This window comes from Nicotiana tomentosiformis, chromosome 11 (genome assembly GCF_000390325.3).
Source record: "Nicotiana tomentosiformis chromosome 11, ASM39032v3, whole genome shotgun sequence".
NCBI classification, from domain to species: Eukaryota; Viridiplantae; Streptophyta; class Magnoliopsida; order Solanales; family Solanaceae; genus Nicotiana; species Nicotiana tomentosiformis.
In genome coordinates, this window is record NC_090822.1 from 24,260,613 (window position 1) to 24,279,278 (window position 18,666).

Consider the following 18,666-nt stretch of genomic DNA (forward strand, 5'->3'; position numbering starts at 1 on the left):
GAACAAATAGAGAGCATTTCCAAGCAGTCAAGCAAGATTAACAGAAGGTTGTGATGTTCGTGACCAGCCGGGTATCACGGCGTGAATCTTGGCACGTGCCGGCAGAAATTTGATGATTAGTTAAACGGAAGATATTTACCTTTTATGGAATTGTACCTAGGGTAGGACTCCCCTACTATATAAAGGGGGTCTGATTATTCATTATACACACTGTAACACGCATATCAAGGCAATATACTATTATTTTCTCTGTTATTCAAAGTTTTTATTCATGTTCATCAGTACTTGGTCATTATGAGTCCTGGATCGAGGGCGGATATTTCATTAAAGTTGTCGTTAAGTCCGGAATCACCCTCCTCAAGTGGTTTTATAATTTTTTTACCTCTTTTATCTTTTTAATCTAACACAATTTATAGTTTGTATCGAATTAATCCGCGCATTCTTAAAACCACAAATAAATTTAATTGTTATTCGTTTTTTAGGGTATATATATATACACACGGGGGTTAGACCAAGCCTAGTCGCACTCAACGTCCGACTCATATGATTATTATAGATTATAAAGATTGAATAACCAATTTTTGACGTTTTCCAAAAATAACAAGCTGTAGTTAGCATCAATTGAAATTATCATTGTTAGTGCATATATTTCTGTATGTTAATTTTCTTTTCTTCACCATGAAAGGAAAAATTATTTCTTTTTGCAATGTATTTAATTGTCAATTCATTTAAATGTAAGATAGATTATTTACTATTAGAAATTACCGAATTTGCAAGGATCTTCCAACGGAGAATAATCTGCCGGAAGACCGACAAATATTTCTGACGAAAAAATGGTCATTGAAGTGAACTATTAAGCAGACATCGGAATATCCGTCATTTTCGTCATATCGTGGGTTGAAAATTTAATTCCCAACAACGAAAAGGAAAATAGGAAAATGAAATTATGAGAACAATAAGATCGACACACACAGAGGCGGATCCAGGATTTTAACACGATGGGGTATAGTATTTTGCTCAACCAATGTCCTCTAAAGACTTTTAGTATTTCGGGTGCTAAAAAATTTTAGTTAACCATTTTCAAGGTATATACATATACATATACAAAATTTTTGTCAATGGTAATCGATGGCCACTCAATATTATATATATAGGTCCGCCTATACTATTTACATAGTCGAAAACTCAAAGACGAAACAACTATATATATATATATATATATATATATATATATATATATATATATATATGTCCCCACATCATAAAGTACTACTCAAAATCTTCAATTTTACATAGAAAATGGAACCTAAAGTAAACTCAAAAATGAAGAAGTTTCTTCTAGTTATGAACTGTATATTTCTAGCTATAGGAAATTGTGGTGGCCCTTTAATCTCCCGCCTTTACTTCATCAAAGGAGGCAAAAGAATTTGGCTATCAAGTTGGTTACAAACTAGTGCTTGGCCAATTATTCTCATCCCTTTAGCCATCTCCTACTTCAATCGTTGCAAATCCCAAGGTAAAATATCAACGACAGTTGAGAATAACAATAACAACGATAACAACAATAATACAAAGTTTATTTTGATGACTCCTCGGATTTTTATAGCTGCCGTCGGGATGGGAATCCTAAGCGGAATCGACAACTATCTCTCCGCTTATGGCGTGGCGAAATTACCCGTCTCCACATCAGCACTTCTCATTGCCTCTCAACTTGCTTTCACGGCCGGCTTTGCTTTCCTTCTTGTGAAACAAAAGTTCTCTGCATACTCCATCAATTCCATTTATCTTCTGACACTTGGTGCGGTTGTATTGGCTCTCCACGCAAAAAGTGACAGGCCGAAAGGGGAGTCGAAAAAGGAGTATATTTTAGGGTTTGTCTTGACACTTGGAGCTGCAGCTTTGTATGGACTTATTTTACCTTTGTTTGAGTTGTTGTACAAAAAGGCAAAGCAAACAATCACTTACACACTTGTGTTGGAGATTCAAGCTGTGTATTGCTTTTTTGCTACTGTGGTTTGCACAATTGGGATGATAATAAACAAAGACTTTCAGGTAATCTCTCTTTTCCTCCCTCTGTAATGAATTTGAATGCTCTTCATTTACCTTCTCTCCATTTGTTGTGCATACATACCACGCAACTTCAACATAATTATTTATCATGATAATTAAGCTGTCCCAAAAATCAAATCAATCTGGCTAAGTTTATCATTTTAGTTTGTTGTGGTTGATTCTTTCTGTTTAGAAGATTTTTTTTATTAGATTTACTCCTTGAAATCATTGCAGTCTGGTTATAGATTAACCCCTTAATGGTTTCACTATTACACATAGAGACACACACAAATCCGCAAATATACAAACAGTAGCGTAAATTTAGGTATATTTGTAATTATTCAGATTAGTATATGTATGTATTGTCGAGACAATACAAATGCTTAAATTTTAGATGAATTAGTCACATAGCTTCAGTATGATATTATAGCAGTCGAGATCCTGATTCAAACATCATCTAAAAAGCGAAAAATATTTTTCACATTTTAACTTACGGAAAAAAAATCAGACTCATACATAAGAGGCTTGTTGAGATAATATTTGTTCTCTCTAATTTTGCTTTTACATGAGAGAATGTGCGCATGCATGGACATAAAATAGCCTAAATTTAGGTAATTTTTACCTAAATGTTCATATTTCTTTATTTGTATAAGATGGTTAGAAAAACCTGGTTCTCTCTCCCACATACAGACACAGAAAAACTAAACACACATGCATAATTAATTAATTAGATACACTGCCTAAGTTTAGGTAATTTGTATCTAAATGTTCATATTACTGTCTGCATAAGCTGGTAAGGGACAAAGATCTGTTGCTTTTTTGAAAATTTTGCTTTTATTTCGTTTAAATTTCTATCAAAATAAATCCATTTTATTTTTTCTCAATAATTATGATGTCGACAAGGTCCTCACCTTGGTTCTCAGGTTACCAGACATAAATGTTTATAGTTGCAAATTCGAAATACTTTGTCAGAACAATATCTCGGTGTATTTATATATATATATATATATATATATATATATATATATATATATATATATATATATATATATACACTTTGAAATAGTATATTTGCATTATCATTTAGTTTATAAACCTATACAATATATATATATATATGATATGTCAGTATTTGTGCATTTATGTGTCTGGTACGATTATATCATGAAAATTATTCTTTTTTGGACTGGTGAATAAGAAATATTTTTGGAAAAAAAAATGTTATGATTAATAATACTGGTAGCAAATCAAATAGTGTTCTAATTAAGCTTTTTGATGTTAAAGATTGATAATGATGTCTAGGTGTTGGTTGGAGGAAGTGACGTGAAATTAAAAATAATATAATCATCACGAGAACGATATATATCCATAAATTAAATGACAAAAGTCATTTTCTCCCTCTTGACTTTGAGAAACAGATATAGAAATGAATTTCTCAGAATTAAAAATCTAATTTTTCTTTCGCCTATATACCAAACGCACATAATGATAGTGATAATAATTAATCTTTAAATACATTGACTAATACATTTCACCCAAGTCCCCACCTTGAAAGTAAATCAAAGCAATCCCTAATAAAAGTAGCTTTATATCCCAAAAATGTAAGACAAAATCCGTTAGACATGCCAATATATTATTATAAGGGTGTTCCCTAATAATTACTTAAACCTGCAGGCAATGTCAAGGGAGGCAAAAGCATTTGAACTTGGAGAAGGCAGATATTATATAGTGATAGTATGGTCTGCAATTATTTGGCAATGCTTCTTCTTAGGCGCCATTGGAGTTGTCTATTCTTCTTCTTCTCTGGTTTCTGCCATTTTGATTACTGTTCTACTTCCTGTCACTGAAGTTTTAGCTGTCATTTTTTATGGCGAAAAATTCACAGCAGAAAAAGGTGTTTCTCTTGCACTTTCTATGTGGGGCTTCATTTCCTACTTCTATGGTGATATAAAAGCAAGCAAGAAAACAGAAAATCAATCTACTGATGATTGATTAAACTTCCACTCCTTGAATGAAAAGAATCATTATTGCCAAGACCAGTACTCATGAATATTGAAATTTCTTTGTACTTAATTAGTGAAGGAGGATTTAAATTATATGTATATATTTATACTGATGGTGAAAAAAAATTCCACTATCAGTAAATTTTAAATTGTGATATCAAGTTACATATCATCTTTACCATATCAAGTCATGAATATCACATCAGTTCGATATTAAAATATATATAAGTTAATTCGCACTCAGGTTAATTTGGATCAAAGCATGAAGATCAGCTGCATGCAAAATCAACAGGGAAAGCTTTGAGTTTTTGCATTAGCAAAGACGGTAAAGGACAAAGTTTATAATCAGTTGGACCGAATTGTATAGATATCTTTTCCACGCCAATGCATATTACTTAAACTTACGGACGATAAAAAATAGACTAAGGTCGGCCTTACCCTGACAACAATATATAGGTTTCAGTCTCACCATCGAAGTACGAAAATCAGAATGACTAGAGAAACACCTTTTTTCCTTTGAACTTAATTTTAATTTGTAGACTGATCATATAAAAAAATTACTCCATCAGTCATTCAAAAATAAATGCAGGTAATTGTATATACTAAAATGGTAATTTAAAATATGTTAATTGACATGTTATAACTCGTTAAATTAAAATATAACTTAAATCCAAAAATAAATTATACACTAAAATAATTGTAAAAGGAAGTAGAATAGTTATTCCTAACTTATTATAGGTATGAGGAGTCGTTATCATCGTCGTTGTAATAGAATAGTTTTAGTGCCAATTAAATAGACGAAGCACTACAATTAGTAACTCTAAAAACTTTCGGCATCTACTTCATTAACAAGAAATTCTATTTTACTTTGTACATTTCGTGATACTCTTCCATTTTCCTTAAATACTTAATTTTATTATCTCGAAAGTCAGAAGATAAATTGTACGTTTTTTCTTTTTTTTTCAAGAAGTTTCTTGGCAGTTTCTTAATTCAGCTTTATAACGTAGTATATCAACTTTTTACCACAAAGCAAAAAGGAACAACCAATGCCAAATAAATGTAGACAACTTGAAGATCGTAAACACGAATCAAGTAATCTAAATGTAGACGAAAGAATTGAATGATAAAGAAGATGACCAATCTTGAGGTCATTTTGTATAATCACTACTAAAAAATTAGGAATTAGCGACGGATAAATTATGTAGCTAAACAGTAAAATTCTTCGTTATTCCTACTTAGCGACAAATTAACGATATATTATCAAAATAATTATGTTAACTACGAGCAATATACAGACTAGCGATGAAATTCGTAGCTAATTCCAGTATTTTTAGTAGTGAATTGGCACGCCACTAGTGCAAAAACAAGTAAAGTATCGCAATCTGGATCAATCTCTAACACGTACAAGTAATGGCCTTTTAATTTGCCTTTTTAAATCAAAGTAATTAGAGAAAGAAACCCATTATGGTGAGCTAGTTAGGCCGCAAAACGTAATTACCAATTTAGGCAGTCTTGTCGTTGCATATATATGCAGCAAAGTAACTATCGAAGCCTGTTAGGACGGCATTATTGGCAATCAAAAAACCTGTGGTGAGATAAAAACGAGAGGTTAGTTTGCTATTATTGTTATTGGTATTATTATTATTATTATCGAAAACTGTTGAATTAAGACGACAGTAGTGAGACATAATGGGAGGAGCGGACATGATTGGCCAGCAGCTACCAATTTCTAATCAAGGGGTAAAATTAAATCAAAGTTAGATAGCACGTGAATATGTTGAGTTGCATAACTATTCTAGATAAATTGTGTAAGAGCTTTTTAAAAAAATTATAAGTACAGAGCGTTCTCCATTCATTTTTTTAAAAGGTTTTTGTGTTCGAGCACCGTGTTTTTACATGATATCAGAGTAACCTTTGAAAAGATTGTTTCTCACCTTAGAACAACAATGACGACCCAGTAAAATCTCACAAGTGGGATCTAAGGAGGATAGTGTGTATGTCATACTTTACCCCTACTCCGAAGGAATAGAGAGCTTGTTTTCGAGAGACTTGTTTCTCACCTTAGTAGGTCCATATTTAAATCCACGTGCGTACGCTAAAGTGGGATCAAACGATGTTGGAAAATGTTGAATTATATATATATAGTACTTTCTTAAATGCAAGTGTTCTAACTTTGTTTTCTTCTTTGAACGAGGTAAATCATATATGCTTGATGTTTTTTTTTTTTTTTTTAACTATCAACTTTCATTAATTATCAAGTAAAATATTTACAAATCCAGCTAGACTTTATATTCAATCTACTGTTCATATGACAAACACATCCACAGTAATAGAAACTATCCTATACACCTTAACTAGAAATTCTGAAATTCTGTAGAGTCATCTTAAGATTATCAGCAACACGAACATAACAGGTATAGGCTATTTCTCTAGCTACAGCATCACTTGTTTTCGCTTTCTGCATAAAAACTTTGTTGTTTCGTTCAATCCATATTGCATATATGAACTCTGTATATACCAGTATTTTTGCTTGCTTTATCTTTCCTCTTGGTTCTCTGTTCTATCCATCTTTGCATTTGCCCCCATGACATCATTGATGGCCAATCAGTTTGTATCCATGCCATTAATTTGCTCCACACTTGTCTGCTAATTTCACATTCAGCAAATGGGGTATGGGCATATTTGTTAACTGCTTCCCTTTTATATAGTACACATGTATCCATTTGATCCAAAGAGTATCTTTCTTACTATGTAATTCCCAGCAAGTTTTAGCTATATCTTCTTTGTTCCAGATCTTCAAATTTGTGAGGTTAAGACTTCCAGCTGACTTTGGCACACACATTTTACTACAAGAAACCAATGCTTTTCTAGTTATTTCATTTGCTCCTGACCAAATATAGCTTCTGCAGTAAACTTTTATGGCCTTCATCACTTTGACAGGTATTATGAACAGATGAGCCCGGTAAGATTGAACTCCAAACAGAACTGATTTCACCAACTGGACTCAACCAATATATGCTTGATGTTTAATACTTAAGAAGTATCACTATGCATCACCAGTGTCGTTAGTTTCCGTATCTTTTTTTCATGTTCTTATAGAGAGGTGGGTGGGACTCAAAAACTAAAAGAGGGTTTTAAGAAGGAAATTGTATAAGTAAACTCTACATACTTGTATAAGTCAAAATTCGTCTTCAGAATATTTAGCGTAATGTGGCATTAAAGAAAGTTATCGGTCGAGCTCGTCCAAGACGCTGCAAGGTCAATGGCCGAGGTGCCGATATGAGTCTTGGTCAAGATATCGACGGTTATCGTAATCAAGATGTCAGCAAGGGTCGAGATCGAGATCGACTACTGATGATAAGACTTGTAACGGCTAATTTGTCAAGATAGGGTATTAAAAGAGAATATTCTAGTGAATATTCCCCACATTTGTACTATTAGGGTTTCCTAGGAAAAAGGTCTCATATATATAGAAAGAGGGGACAATGATAGAGGCATGTAATATTGATTCTGATAAGAACACTTTTGAGAAGAGGACTTTCCCTCTGGCAAAAACATAAATATTACATTTTTACGAAGATTCTTGTTCATATTGTTCCCCACTTTTCATAAGATCCGAGGACCGTTCATGTGAATCTTGGATCTATCTGTCATTCATCATTGTCAGACAAAATATTCGCCCAACTCATCCATTATTGGGTGAATCATTCTCTCTATTTACTTAAACGTCATTCATTGACATTTATTGTAGGATATATCTCCCTTAATGCTCCTGCTTTAAGAGAATTCAATATTTATTGTCACCAACCACATACGGAATCTGTCTCATCTAATATACATCTTTGTGCTTAACATTTAGAGTTATTATCCTTAACTAGATCTAACCCCTCATTATATAAATTTAATATTTTAGCCAGAAATTATACTTTTTGGTCAAACTATTTGGCGCTGTCTGTGGGGATTTTCTAGCTAAGTTTTTTAGTTTCTTCTAGATCTACAACCAACACTGATTACTGACGCAAAAAAAAAAAAAAAAAAAAAAAAACCCAAAAGAAAATTTTCCTTCTCTATGCATGCATAGATCTAACATGGCAGGTAACAGAGAAGAAAGAATGAAAATAATGAGTGACCTCCCAACCAACCTTATAGATGTCATCCACAAAAGCTCTGAAGTAGTGGACGAGGGCACAACGCCCAATGCCTCCCCTAGATGAGGTGGATCCCCCCCCCCCCAAACTACAACATTAAAAAATCACTCGGCAAGACAGCGTCCACGTCCGTGGGAGAGGAAACACCGCCAGCGATAAAGAAACTCCTTGAGGTCTGGCTGACTGATACACTGACTAGCGTCCTCCATAAGCCTGTTCAGGACGCGGCCGCAACAAATGCGAGAACCTGTGTTGCACCACCAGCGAACGAGCAACATGATCAACCCCCTCCCCCCTCCCCCCCACACCTGCGACAACAGGTATCACTCACAATGTTGTAAACAATGCAGGCGATGTCGCTCTCATAACCATTCTGAAAAGGATGGAGGAAATGAAAAATGAGAACAAGGCACTTCTGGACCAAATGAGAGAGCACCAAGAAAGGGTCGATGAAAGATCGGGCGCTCCTAAGTTATTGCCGAAGAAAGATGCATGTCGGTTCGTCGAGCAGCCGTACTTCTTTCTGCATTGGGTCAATCCTCTGTCCAACTTTCTTGAGGTTCTTTTTGAATGTTTCTGCAAAGAAATGCAGGAAAACGGAATGAGTTTGTCATATTAATTTATCATGATATTAATCATTGCGGTTTATTTTGGAATTTTTCTAATATTGCTAATGACGTCTGTTGCGTTAATTTGCATAAAAGACCATTTTACAAATCTTTAAAGGCATCTTTTCCACTTTTGTTGTGAAATTATTGATGCTGCCATCTTTTCTCGTTTGATAGTGTAATTATTTCATACACGGTTACTCTCCCTCCACGTCGATTTTAATGTCTTATTTCATATATTGAGGCAGGGGCGGCTCAATCGATATGGTGGCCTAAAGTCAAACCTTAATAAGAGGCTTAAAATATACTCAATGAAATTCTTTTATATATTTATGTGAAATGATAGTTTAAAAAATCTTTCTATCTTTTATATATAAGGAACAATAAAAAAAGAATATGCAACTCATATTATCAATACCCCTTGTTATTTGGCAGAATTGATATATGAGTAGGAGGAGAAAAAAAAAAGAGAAGTTGATTTTATAAAGAATAGGAATTGAATTAACTGAATATTGAATATAGCAACAAAAACAAATACTACAATTTGTTTCCTTTTTAGTCACTTGTTGTCTTGACTGCCTTCCAATTAAGACATGAGAACTAAAAAAACTTGATTTATGTGAGGAAAAATGAACGAGTTGGAGTAGTTTTGATTACAAGATATATGTGATTGAATTACTACATCTATTAATGATAAAAATTGAAGTATACAAAATTTATTTAGATATATAGTAATGTACTAATTTTGAGGCCTTAAATTATTGGGGCCCTAAAGCAAGTGCTTGACTTGCTTTAGGCTTGAGCCACCACTGGTGATAGTGCTGCCCCCCGCACGCCATCCTGAAGATTTTCAAAATGCCGCCTTACCTGAAAATATGCGACGGCACGACCGACCCCGAGGATCATGTGACTCACTACGTCACCGCTGTGAAAAGCAATGACCTCGCCAAAGAACAAGTATCCTCCATTCTGCTGAAAAAATTTAGCGAAACACTCACGGGAGGGGCACTAACCTGGTACTCGCAACTACCAGCTCGTTCCATCGAAACTTTCGAGGAAATGGCCGATAAGTTCGTGACAGCCCATGCCGGGGCCAAGAAGGCCTAGGCGAGAGTGAATGATATCTTTGCTCTCAAACAGTCCCCGAGAGAAGGACTGAGGGACTTCCTGACGTTCACACTAACAGGATTTAACAATGCAGTTGAACGAACATCTGGCGAGATCACACTCCCCGTCCTGGAGGGTGGCGTCACTCTGGAGACTACATTCCACATCATGGACTAGGACACGACATACAACGCCATAATAGGGCAACCCTGGATACACACCATGAGGGTCATACCCTCTAGCTTGTACCAAGTCATCAAATTCCCAACTACATGGGGCATATTCAACATAAGCGGGGAACAACGCACATCCCACGACTGCTACCGCATCGCCCTAGACTGCACGACCGCCCAGCAAATGAGAGACAAAGAGAAGGAAGCATAGCAATCAACAGGGTCGAGGTAGGTAGTCGACGACATCGAGGACGTCATCAGAGACCCCGATGTGGCCGAAGTCGCTGGATCGACCATAGAGGACCTCGACCCCGTTCAGCTAGACGTCAACGACCATAGCAAAAAAGCTTACATCGGCTGCAAACTCCAAGAACCGGGTAAGTTTCGCAAATTTCTAATTGCTAACGCAGACTTGTTTGCTTTTAGCCATGCAGATATGCCAGGTATCCCAATGAAGATCGCCACACACAGATTGAACGTCGATCCACTCTACCCTCCGGTAAGGTAGGTTCGACGTAAATTCAACCCCGCAATTAATAACACAGTGCGCGAAGAAGTGGAAAAACTATTGGAAAATGGTTCCATCAGGGAGTCGAAGTACCCCCAATGGGTCACCAATATGGTCATGGTTAAAAACAAGAACGGTAAGTGGCGGATATGTGTAAACTTCACTGACCTGAACAAATCATGCCCTAAGGACTCGTTCCCATTGCCCCACATCGACCAGCTCATCGACACGACAGCCGGGCACGAGTTGCTAACTTTCTTGGATGCCTACTCGGGCTAAAACTAGATCCTTATGGCGGAAGAGAATCGGGAAAAGACCACCTTCATCACTCACCAGGAGACATACTGCTACAGGGACATGCCTTTCGTATGGAGGTATACATCGATGACATGCTGGTCAAGTCCAAAAGGAGAGAATATCACATCGACCACTTAAGAGAAGCATTCGGCATACTCAGGCAATACGGCATGAAACTAAACCCCGAGAAATGTGCATTTGGCATGGCCTCAGGGAAATTCTTGGGTTTCCTAGTGTCGCAACGAGGTATCGAGGTCAATCCTGACCAAATCAAGGCCATCGAGGGTATACCAGAGCACTTGACCACCAAAAAACAAGTCAAGAAGCTAACCGGCCGAATAGCCGCTCTGTTAAGGTTCATCTCACAATCCTCCGATAGGTGCCACAAGTTCTTCGGCATACTAAAAAAGTAGAACAGCCTCTAATGGACCTCTGAGTGCGTCTAAGCACTGAAGGAGTTAAAGGTGTACCTATCCTCGCCGTCGTTGCTCTCAAAACCGGAGCCAGGACAACCTCTTCCCATCTATCTCGCCATGTCCGAAGTAGCTATGAGCGCAGTCTTAGTCCAAGAAAATAAAGGTACGCAATCTCCCATCTATTACATTAGCAAGACACTGGTCGCCGTCCAGACGAGGTACCCCTATCTTGAAAAGCTGGCTCTACCCTTAGTCGTAGCTTCACGGAAGCTTACACCATATTTCCAATGCCACCTCATCTCGGTCGTCACGACTTTCCCCTTAAGAAGCATTTTACACAAACCCTAACTTTCGGGCACATTGGCCAAATGGGCCATTGAACTAAGAGAGCATGATATTACATATCGACCGCGAATGGCGATAAAGTCTCAAGTCCTCGCCGACTTCAGTGCACACATACTGCCCGAAGTAAAAAAGGAAGCCGTCCATGCTCCTTCCCAAATACACGACCTCTGGGTCCTATACACTACGTTGTATCTAACGCGTCGGGGTCCAGGATGGGACTTGTACTCGAAGTACTAACAGGCAAAGTGATTCGCCAGTCCATAAGATGCCCTGACATGACTAACAACGAGGCTGAGTATGAGGCCGTAATTGCAGGACTAAGACTAGCACTCAAATACGGGGAGAAGTGGCTAAGGCTGCGCTGCAATTCTCAACTCGTGGTAAACCAAGTCACAGGGACTTTTCAAATCAAGGAGCAAAGGTTACAAAAATACCAAACCGAAATCTGCAAACTACTACCCGAGTTCGACGAATGTTAGCTCGACCAGATTCTCCGAGCACAGAATATTGAGGCGGACAGCCTCGCCAAATTAGCGGCAGCCACCAAAAATATCACAATCGGAGACCAAAATGTGGTCCACCTCCTCAACTCGTCGATAGACCAAATCGAGGTAAGAACTATAAACCTAACTTGGGACTGGCGCAACCGTATTATTACATATTTGCAGGACGGCACACTCCCCAGTGACAAAAAAGAGGCCAAGAAGCTGCGAATGCAAGCGGCCATGTACAACATCGTTCACAACGACATGTACAAAAGGACATATGGAGGCCCCCTAGCGAAATGCTTGGGCCTAAATTAGACACGATGCGTCCTTGAAGAAGTGCACGAAGGCCACTGTGGAGCTCATTCCGGCGATCGAGCTTTGGTCAGGTGCCTCATACGAGCAGGATACTATTGGCCCACCATGTAAAAGGAGGCCGTAGATTTCGTGAAAAAATGTGAGCAATGCCAGAAGTACGCCCCAATGATCCACCAAGCAGGCGAACACCTACACTCAGTAACTTCCCCTTGGCCATTCATCAAATGGGGAATGGATATCGTGGGCCCCCTCCTGGCCAGACGAGGTAACGTACAATTTCTCTTAGTTTTAACTGATTATTTCTCTAAATAGGCGGAAGTAGGAGCATTCGCCCAAATACGCGAACATGAAGTAATCGCCTTCATATGGAAGAGCAGCATATGACGTTTTGGTCTCCCCAAAGAAATCAGTTGTGACAACGGACCTCAATTTGTAGGAAAGAAGGTCGTCGACTTTTTCGAAAAATGGCACATCAAAAGAATACTATCAACTCCTTACCACCCCGCAGGTAACAGGCAAGCGGAATCCTCCAACAAGTCAATATTGAACATCATGAAGAAGATGCTCAAAGACGCCAAGGGACTGTGGCCGGAGATATTACCAGAAGTACTCTAGGCCTACCGAACAACGCCAAAAACGATCACAGGGGAAACGCCATACTCGTTAGTCTATGGGACTGACGCAGTAATACCAATCGAGGTCGGGGAGCCCAGTCTAAGATACTTCCACGAAAGCGGACCCCAGAACGATGACAGTAAAAGGCAGAAACTCGACGAAGTCAAGGAACAAAGAGATATGGCCTATGTGAGAATGGTCGCCCAAAAGCAGTAAGCAGAACACTACTATAACAAAAGAGCAAAGATCAGGCCACTTAAAGTCAGGGACTACGTGCTGAAAGCTAAAACACAAGCAAGCAAAGATCCACGGGAAGGCAAACTACGAATAAACTGGGACGGTCCCTACAAAATCACGGCAGCGGCAAGCAAAGGGTAAGTCACACTAGAAACAATGGAAGGAAAGCGACTACCAAACAACTGGAATATTACACACCTCAAGTACTTCTACTTTTAAAGGACGAGGTCCCCAAAGTTGCACTCTTTTTCCCTCACTCGAGTTTTGTTCCACTTGGGTTTTCTCGATAAGGTTTTTAACGAGGCGAGGACGGGGATACTTCGGGATTGAGGTGCGCATAGACGAAGGCACTGGACGACGAGTTCATTGCTCGATCTCTCACTATTTTTCCAGTTCAACCAATGAAGGGACTAGACAGACTGGGACTGGGATTGACCTAGCCAACCAGCCCCCGGAAAATATATAAATCTCTCCAAGAATATGAATAAAGCATAGGCACATGAAGGTTATCCCCGCTCTCCCCAAGCGAAGGTTACATTCGACCTCGTCCGAATTAACACCTATCCGGCCCACGGTCTCAATTAATCAAAGGTTACATTCGACCTCGTTCGAATAAACACCTATTCGGCCCACGGCCTCAATCAAGTAAAGGTTACATTCGACCTTGTTTGAATTAACAACTATTCGGCCCACGGGCCCAATTAATTAAAGGTTACATTCGACCTCGTCTGAATTAACACATGTTCGGTCCACGGCCTAAATTGATTAAAGGTTACATTCGACCTCATTCGAAAGAACACCTATTCGCCCTATGGCCTCAATTAATTAAAGGTTACATTCGACCTCGTTCGAATTAACACCTATTCGGCCTATGGCCTCAATTAATTAAAGGTTACACTCGACCTCGTTCGAATTAACACATATTCGACCCACGGCCTCAATTAATCAGAGGTTATGTTCGACCTCATTCGAATTAATACCTATTCGACCTACGACCTTAACTAAAACGAAGGCTACTTTCAACCTTGTTCAGCTTACTCAAACAAATTGGTTACGACAAAGGCAATCAAGCAACAAAATCAGAAAAACGCACAAACCCGAATAAAGAAAAGGAATCAGGTACGAATAACAAAACTAACACTTCATACTATAGAATAGTTTTTACAAAATTACACACTAATCTGCGGCTAAACCAAAAAGAACAACAACTAATCACCGCCTGACCCAGCGGCGCTACCAGCTTGATTGCCCAGACCGTCTCCACCTACCTCCTCGCCATCGCCATCACCAGAGGGATATTCATTATCATACCAGGCATCCTGTTCGATCCGATCCACGCTCACAACCTCCTGTCGCCGGCTTCCGGTGTAGCGGGATCATAACCACAAGCAAACCGAGCTTTACGTGCCTTAGCATGAGCGTCCTCAAAGTTGGCTTCTGAAACAGCCACCGTCCCCATCAGGTCCCTGAATATATCTAGCTGGGCCTCAGCATGAATCTATTCCTCGTACAAATCCCGCAGAACGTCAGGAAAGGCAGAAGTGCGCGACAAGGACGACTGAGTCAACAACTGTGCCTTCTCGGCCTCTAGAACTGCGACTCGATCACTAAGGCTCGAAGAATCTCTCTCCAGCTTCCCTATCCGCTCATCAAGCCGCTCCTCCCTAAGCCTGGCCATCTCCAAAGCACTCTCCCTCTCAAAACGAAGAACGCGGATCACGATTGTGAAAGCCTCCGCCTTCCTCACATCTGACAATTGGGCTTACTCCGCCCTCTCTAAGACCACCACCTTATCTGCAACCTCTCCACTCAGAGCATCCACTTTGAGTTGACACTCATCGAGCTCGGCGTGCAATAAAATCACCTGGGCTTGAAGATCGGCGCATTGAGCCTCCACCCCTTGCTTACCTCGAGTTCCTCTTCTTTGTCCCTCAACGCCCCCCTCGATTTTGCTACATTTTCCAATGACCCTCATCAATTCGTCATCCTTCTCCTTCAGTTCACTTCGGAGAGCCTGGAAAATGCTGATTCCACCGAACCGGCTGCAGATCTTGCGGTGCTTATCACGGTATTAGCGATATTTCCTCTTTATCTTCTGGAAAATGGCCTTACGCCTCTCCTCTCGGCGGGCACTCTCGATCTCCAAGATCACGGTCTGAAAGAAAGACAGAACGAGTAAGAATAAAACTGGATTCGACATTAAAAAAATGAAGAAAACATTAAAAAAATGAAGAAAGATCAAATGTTTACCCTAAGAGCGAGGCCGACTATACTCCTCGACAGAGTGGCGTCTTTTAACTTCTTAAGGGTCTTACCCTCCACATCGGAATAGAGGGGACCAAGGGAAGGGATCATGTCCTCCGTATCAACCAGCAGATCCCGGTCCAAGGGGATCGCGATAGACCGCGTGTTCCCCTCCAATCTCACCTCGAGTGGGGTACGTCCTTCCCCCATCATCCTCGGCGTCCATATCAGAGCCCGTCTCGTAGCCTTCTTCTGCTACACTTTTTCCCTTTATGTTAACCCGGGAAGAAGGATCATTGGTTGATAGCAAGGTCGATGGCTCGCCCTCCCGTAAGACGTCAGGGACTCTTGCCGACGGCCCTTCAAAATACATCACTACCTCAGGGAGAGACGTACATTCCTCGGCCCACGATGACGGCGGAATCGTGGCCGGTAACTCGACGCCATCTCCAAGTTCTATGGTCGCCGTCTCTCGGACGACGAAATCCTCCACACCGAACTCCCCGCACGGGCAACTCTTTCACTGATATCTACAGATCGCCTCTTGCGGAGAAGCAAGTTATTGCCATTCAGCGATGATCCTTCCTCATCGTCCTCATCTACTAAATGACGCAAAGGGGAAGTCGAAAGCCCTGATGCAGGAGTAGTCGATGACCGAGCAGACCTCATCGCAGCAGAAGGAACAGAAGCGGCCTTCTTCTTACGGAATGCCGGAGCAGGAGCCTTCTGCCTTCTCGAAGGTCCCCGAGCTGAAAAAGAAAAATTAGAAGACCATCACTTCCCGCACAAAGCCACAACGAGCAGATAACCACGAGGTCAAAACAGTATAGACGAGATAATTATGCATGCATAAATAACTACGTATAGACGAACTCACCGGTCGCGGAAGGCGTAGGCCCGAATTTCTTGATAAAGGTCGGCCATTCACGAATCCCTACTGTGTGAGGCAAGAACTAGCTGACCCAGTCATGAATGTCCCCGACCAAGGAAGGGGGCGAAGTCTCAGCTACACGAAGAAGGGACGAAATGTTAGACTGCAACTAAAACAGGAAAAATGAATGCTCGGCAAAAAGATACTTACGAGCGTAATTCCAAGCCTCGGGGAACCTGCTTGCGTTGACCACCACATCCTCGGTCTTGATGAAGAAATAGTTGAGCCAGAACTGACGATTCGCCTTATCGTCCATCTTCACTACCAAACTTTTACTTCCTCGGTGGCGAAGGTGTAGCATTGTCCCCCTATAGAAACTAGGGGGGAAGAGATGCATCAAGTGGCAAAGTGAGACCCCACGGCCAGCCAACTCCGCATATTTCGTCAGCATACGGATAAACTTGTAGATATAGAGGGAGAGTTGGGTCGGGCAGATGCCGTAGTAGCGGCAAAATTCCTCCGCCAACGGGAAAAAAGGAAAAGAATAGCCCAATTAGAACGGATACGCATAAAACGCGCAATATCCTGGACGATGTATCTGTACAACATCGTGCCCCGCCAGAACCAGATCGATATGAGCCGAAATTTTGAACTTTTTCCTAAACGCAGCGAGGTCAACCTCGTTCATCGTCGACTCCGAGATATCAGGGTCATCATCAGGCAACTTCGAAAAGTCAGATCTAATCTTTTTACTGCGAGGAATTATTTTCTCCACCGTAGGGAACCCCTCATCTTTAGGGGCAACGGAAGCACCGTCGCTATGAGGAGGCATGTGCACCGCCAAAGGGGTAGGGTTAAGCGCCATACTAGAACCAGAGGGTGCGTTAACCATATTCTTGAGAGGATATCTTGAGCACAGAAAAGTCGAGAACAACTGAAATCACTGGAACCAAGGGAGCGGATACGCAGTGACGAAGCAAGAAGGAGACAGGGGTTTGATATGGAGAATAAAGAAAGGGATACAGGGATTCGATAATGCAAGTATGTAAAACAAACATAAGGAACCTCAGGTCCATATTTATAAGATTTCAAGCACCAAGACCTAGAAATCAAGCCATCATTGCCCAGCGCAGGTATCGAAACTGCAGAGGCGCGGGAAACGACGCAGGGCATCGGGAAGGCGCGGCACAGTGACGTATGATGTCATGACGTCATTCTGAAACAACGCATCCCCAAAGTTTGTAGCTCACGAAAAGTCATGTCGCCACCTCGCCTAAAGCGCCGCTACCCATCTTGCTCGCCTCATTTCGTCAACTGCGACATGCGGAGTCCGCTCATCAAGGCAGTCTGAGCTCGGCCTTAATAAGCGGAGGGACTAACTGTATAAGCCAAAATCCGTCTTCAGAATATTTAGCGTAATGTGGCATTAAAGAAAGTTATCGGTCGAGTTCGCCCAAGATGCTACGAGGTTAATGGCCGAGGTGCCGACATGAGCCGTGGTCAAGATATCGACGGTTATCGTAATCAAGATGTCAGCAAGGGTCGAGGTCGAGATCGACTACTGATGATAAGACTTGTAACGGCTAATTTGTCAAGATAGGATATTAAAAGAAAATATTCTAGTGAATATTCCCCGCATTTGTACTATTAGGGTTTCCTAGGAAAAATGTCTCATATATATAGAAAGAGGGGACAATGATATAGGCATGTAATATTGATTCTGATAAGAACACTTTTAAGAAGAGGACTTTCCGTCGGGCAAAACCATAAATATTACCTTTTTACAAAGATTCTTGTTCATATTATTCCCCACTTTCCATCTGAATCTTGAATCTATCTGTCATTCATCATTGTCAGGCAAAATATTCGTCCAACTCATCCATTATTGGGTGAATCATTCTCTCTATTTACTTAAACGTCATTTATTGACATTTATTGTAGACTATATCTCCCTTAATGTTCCTGCTTGAGAAATCAATATTTATTGTCACCAACCACATACGGAATCTGTCCCATCTAATATACATCTCTGTGCTTAATATCTAGAGTTATTATCCTTAACTAGATCTAACTCTCATTATATAAATTTAATAGTTTAGCCGGAAATTATATTTTTTGATCAAACAATACTAAGATTAAAAAACTTAACTACATGTAATAGAACAAAGGAATTAATGAACAAAAAATGTTAACTTAATCAACGATAATTTAATGTCCCTCCCCCAATGTAATAAAAAATTTA

General features: G+C 40.1%; 1 protein-coding gene across 2 annotated transcripts; it reads left to right on the forward strand.

Moving 5' to 3' along the window:
• Nucleotides 1-1,254: 1,254 nt before the first annotated feature.
• LOC104086151 (purine permease 3-like) lies at nt 1,255-4,239 on the forward strand. Of its 2 annotated transcripts, XM_070188519.1 has the most exons (3): nt 1,255-1,516; nt 1,607-2,052; nt 3,724-4,239. In XM_070188519.1, the coding sequence occupies exons 1-3, from the start codon at nt 1,300-1,302 to the stop codon at nt 4,039-4,041; spliced, it is 981 nt and encodes a 326-aa protein (XP_070044620.1). In that variant the 5' UTR covers nt 1,255-1,299; the 3' UTR covers nt 4,042-4,239. The 2 variants fall into 2 exon arrangements, with proteins under 2 accessions (XP_070044620.1, XP_009588639.1); XM_009590344.3 differs by having other exon boundaries at nt 1,257-2,052.
• Nucleotides 4,240-18,666: the final 14,427 nt, after the last annotated feature.

Coding starts and splice junctions, on each gene's coding strand:
- LOC104086151 (XM_009590344.3), top strand. CDS start 1,300: ATGGAACCTAAAGTAAACTCAAAAATGAAGAAGTTTCTTCTAGTTATG. Junction 2,053..3,723: donor TAATAAACAAAGACTTTCAG/GTAATCTCTCTT, acceptor TTAAACCTGCAG/GCAATGTCAAGGGAGGCAAA.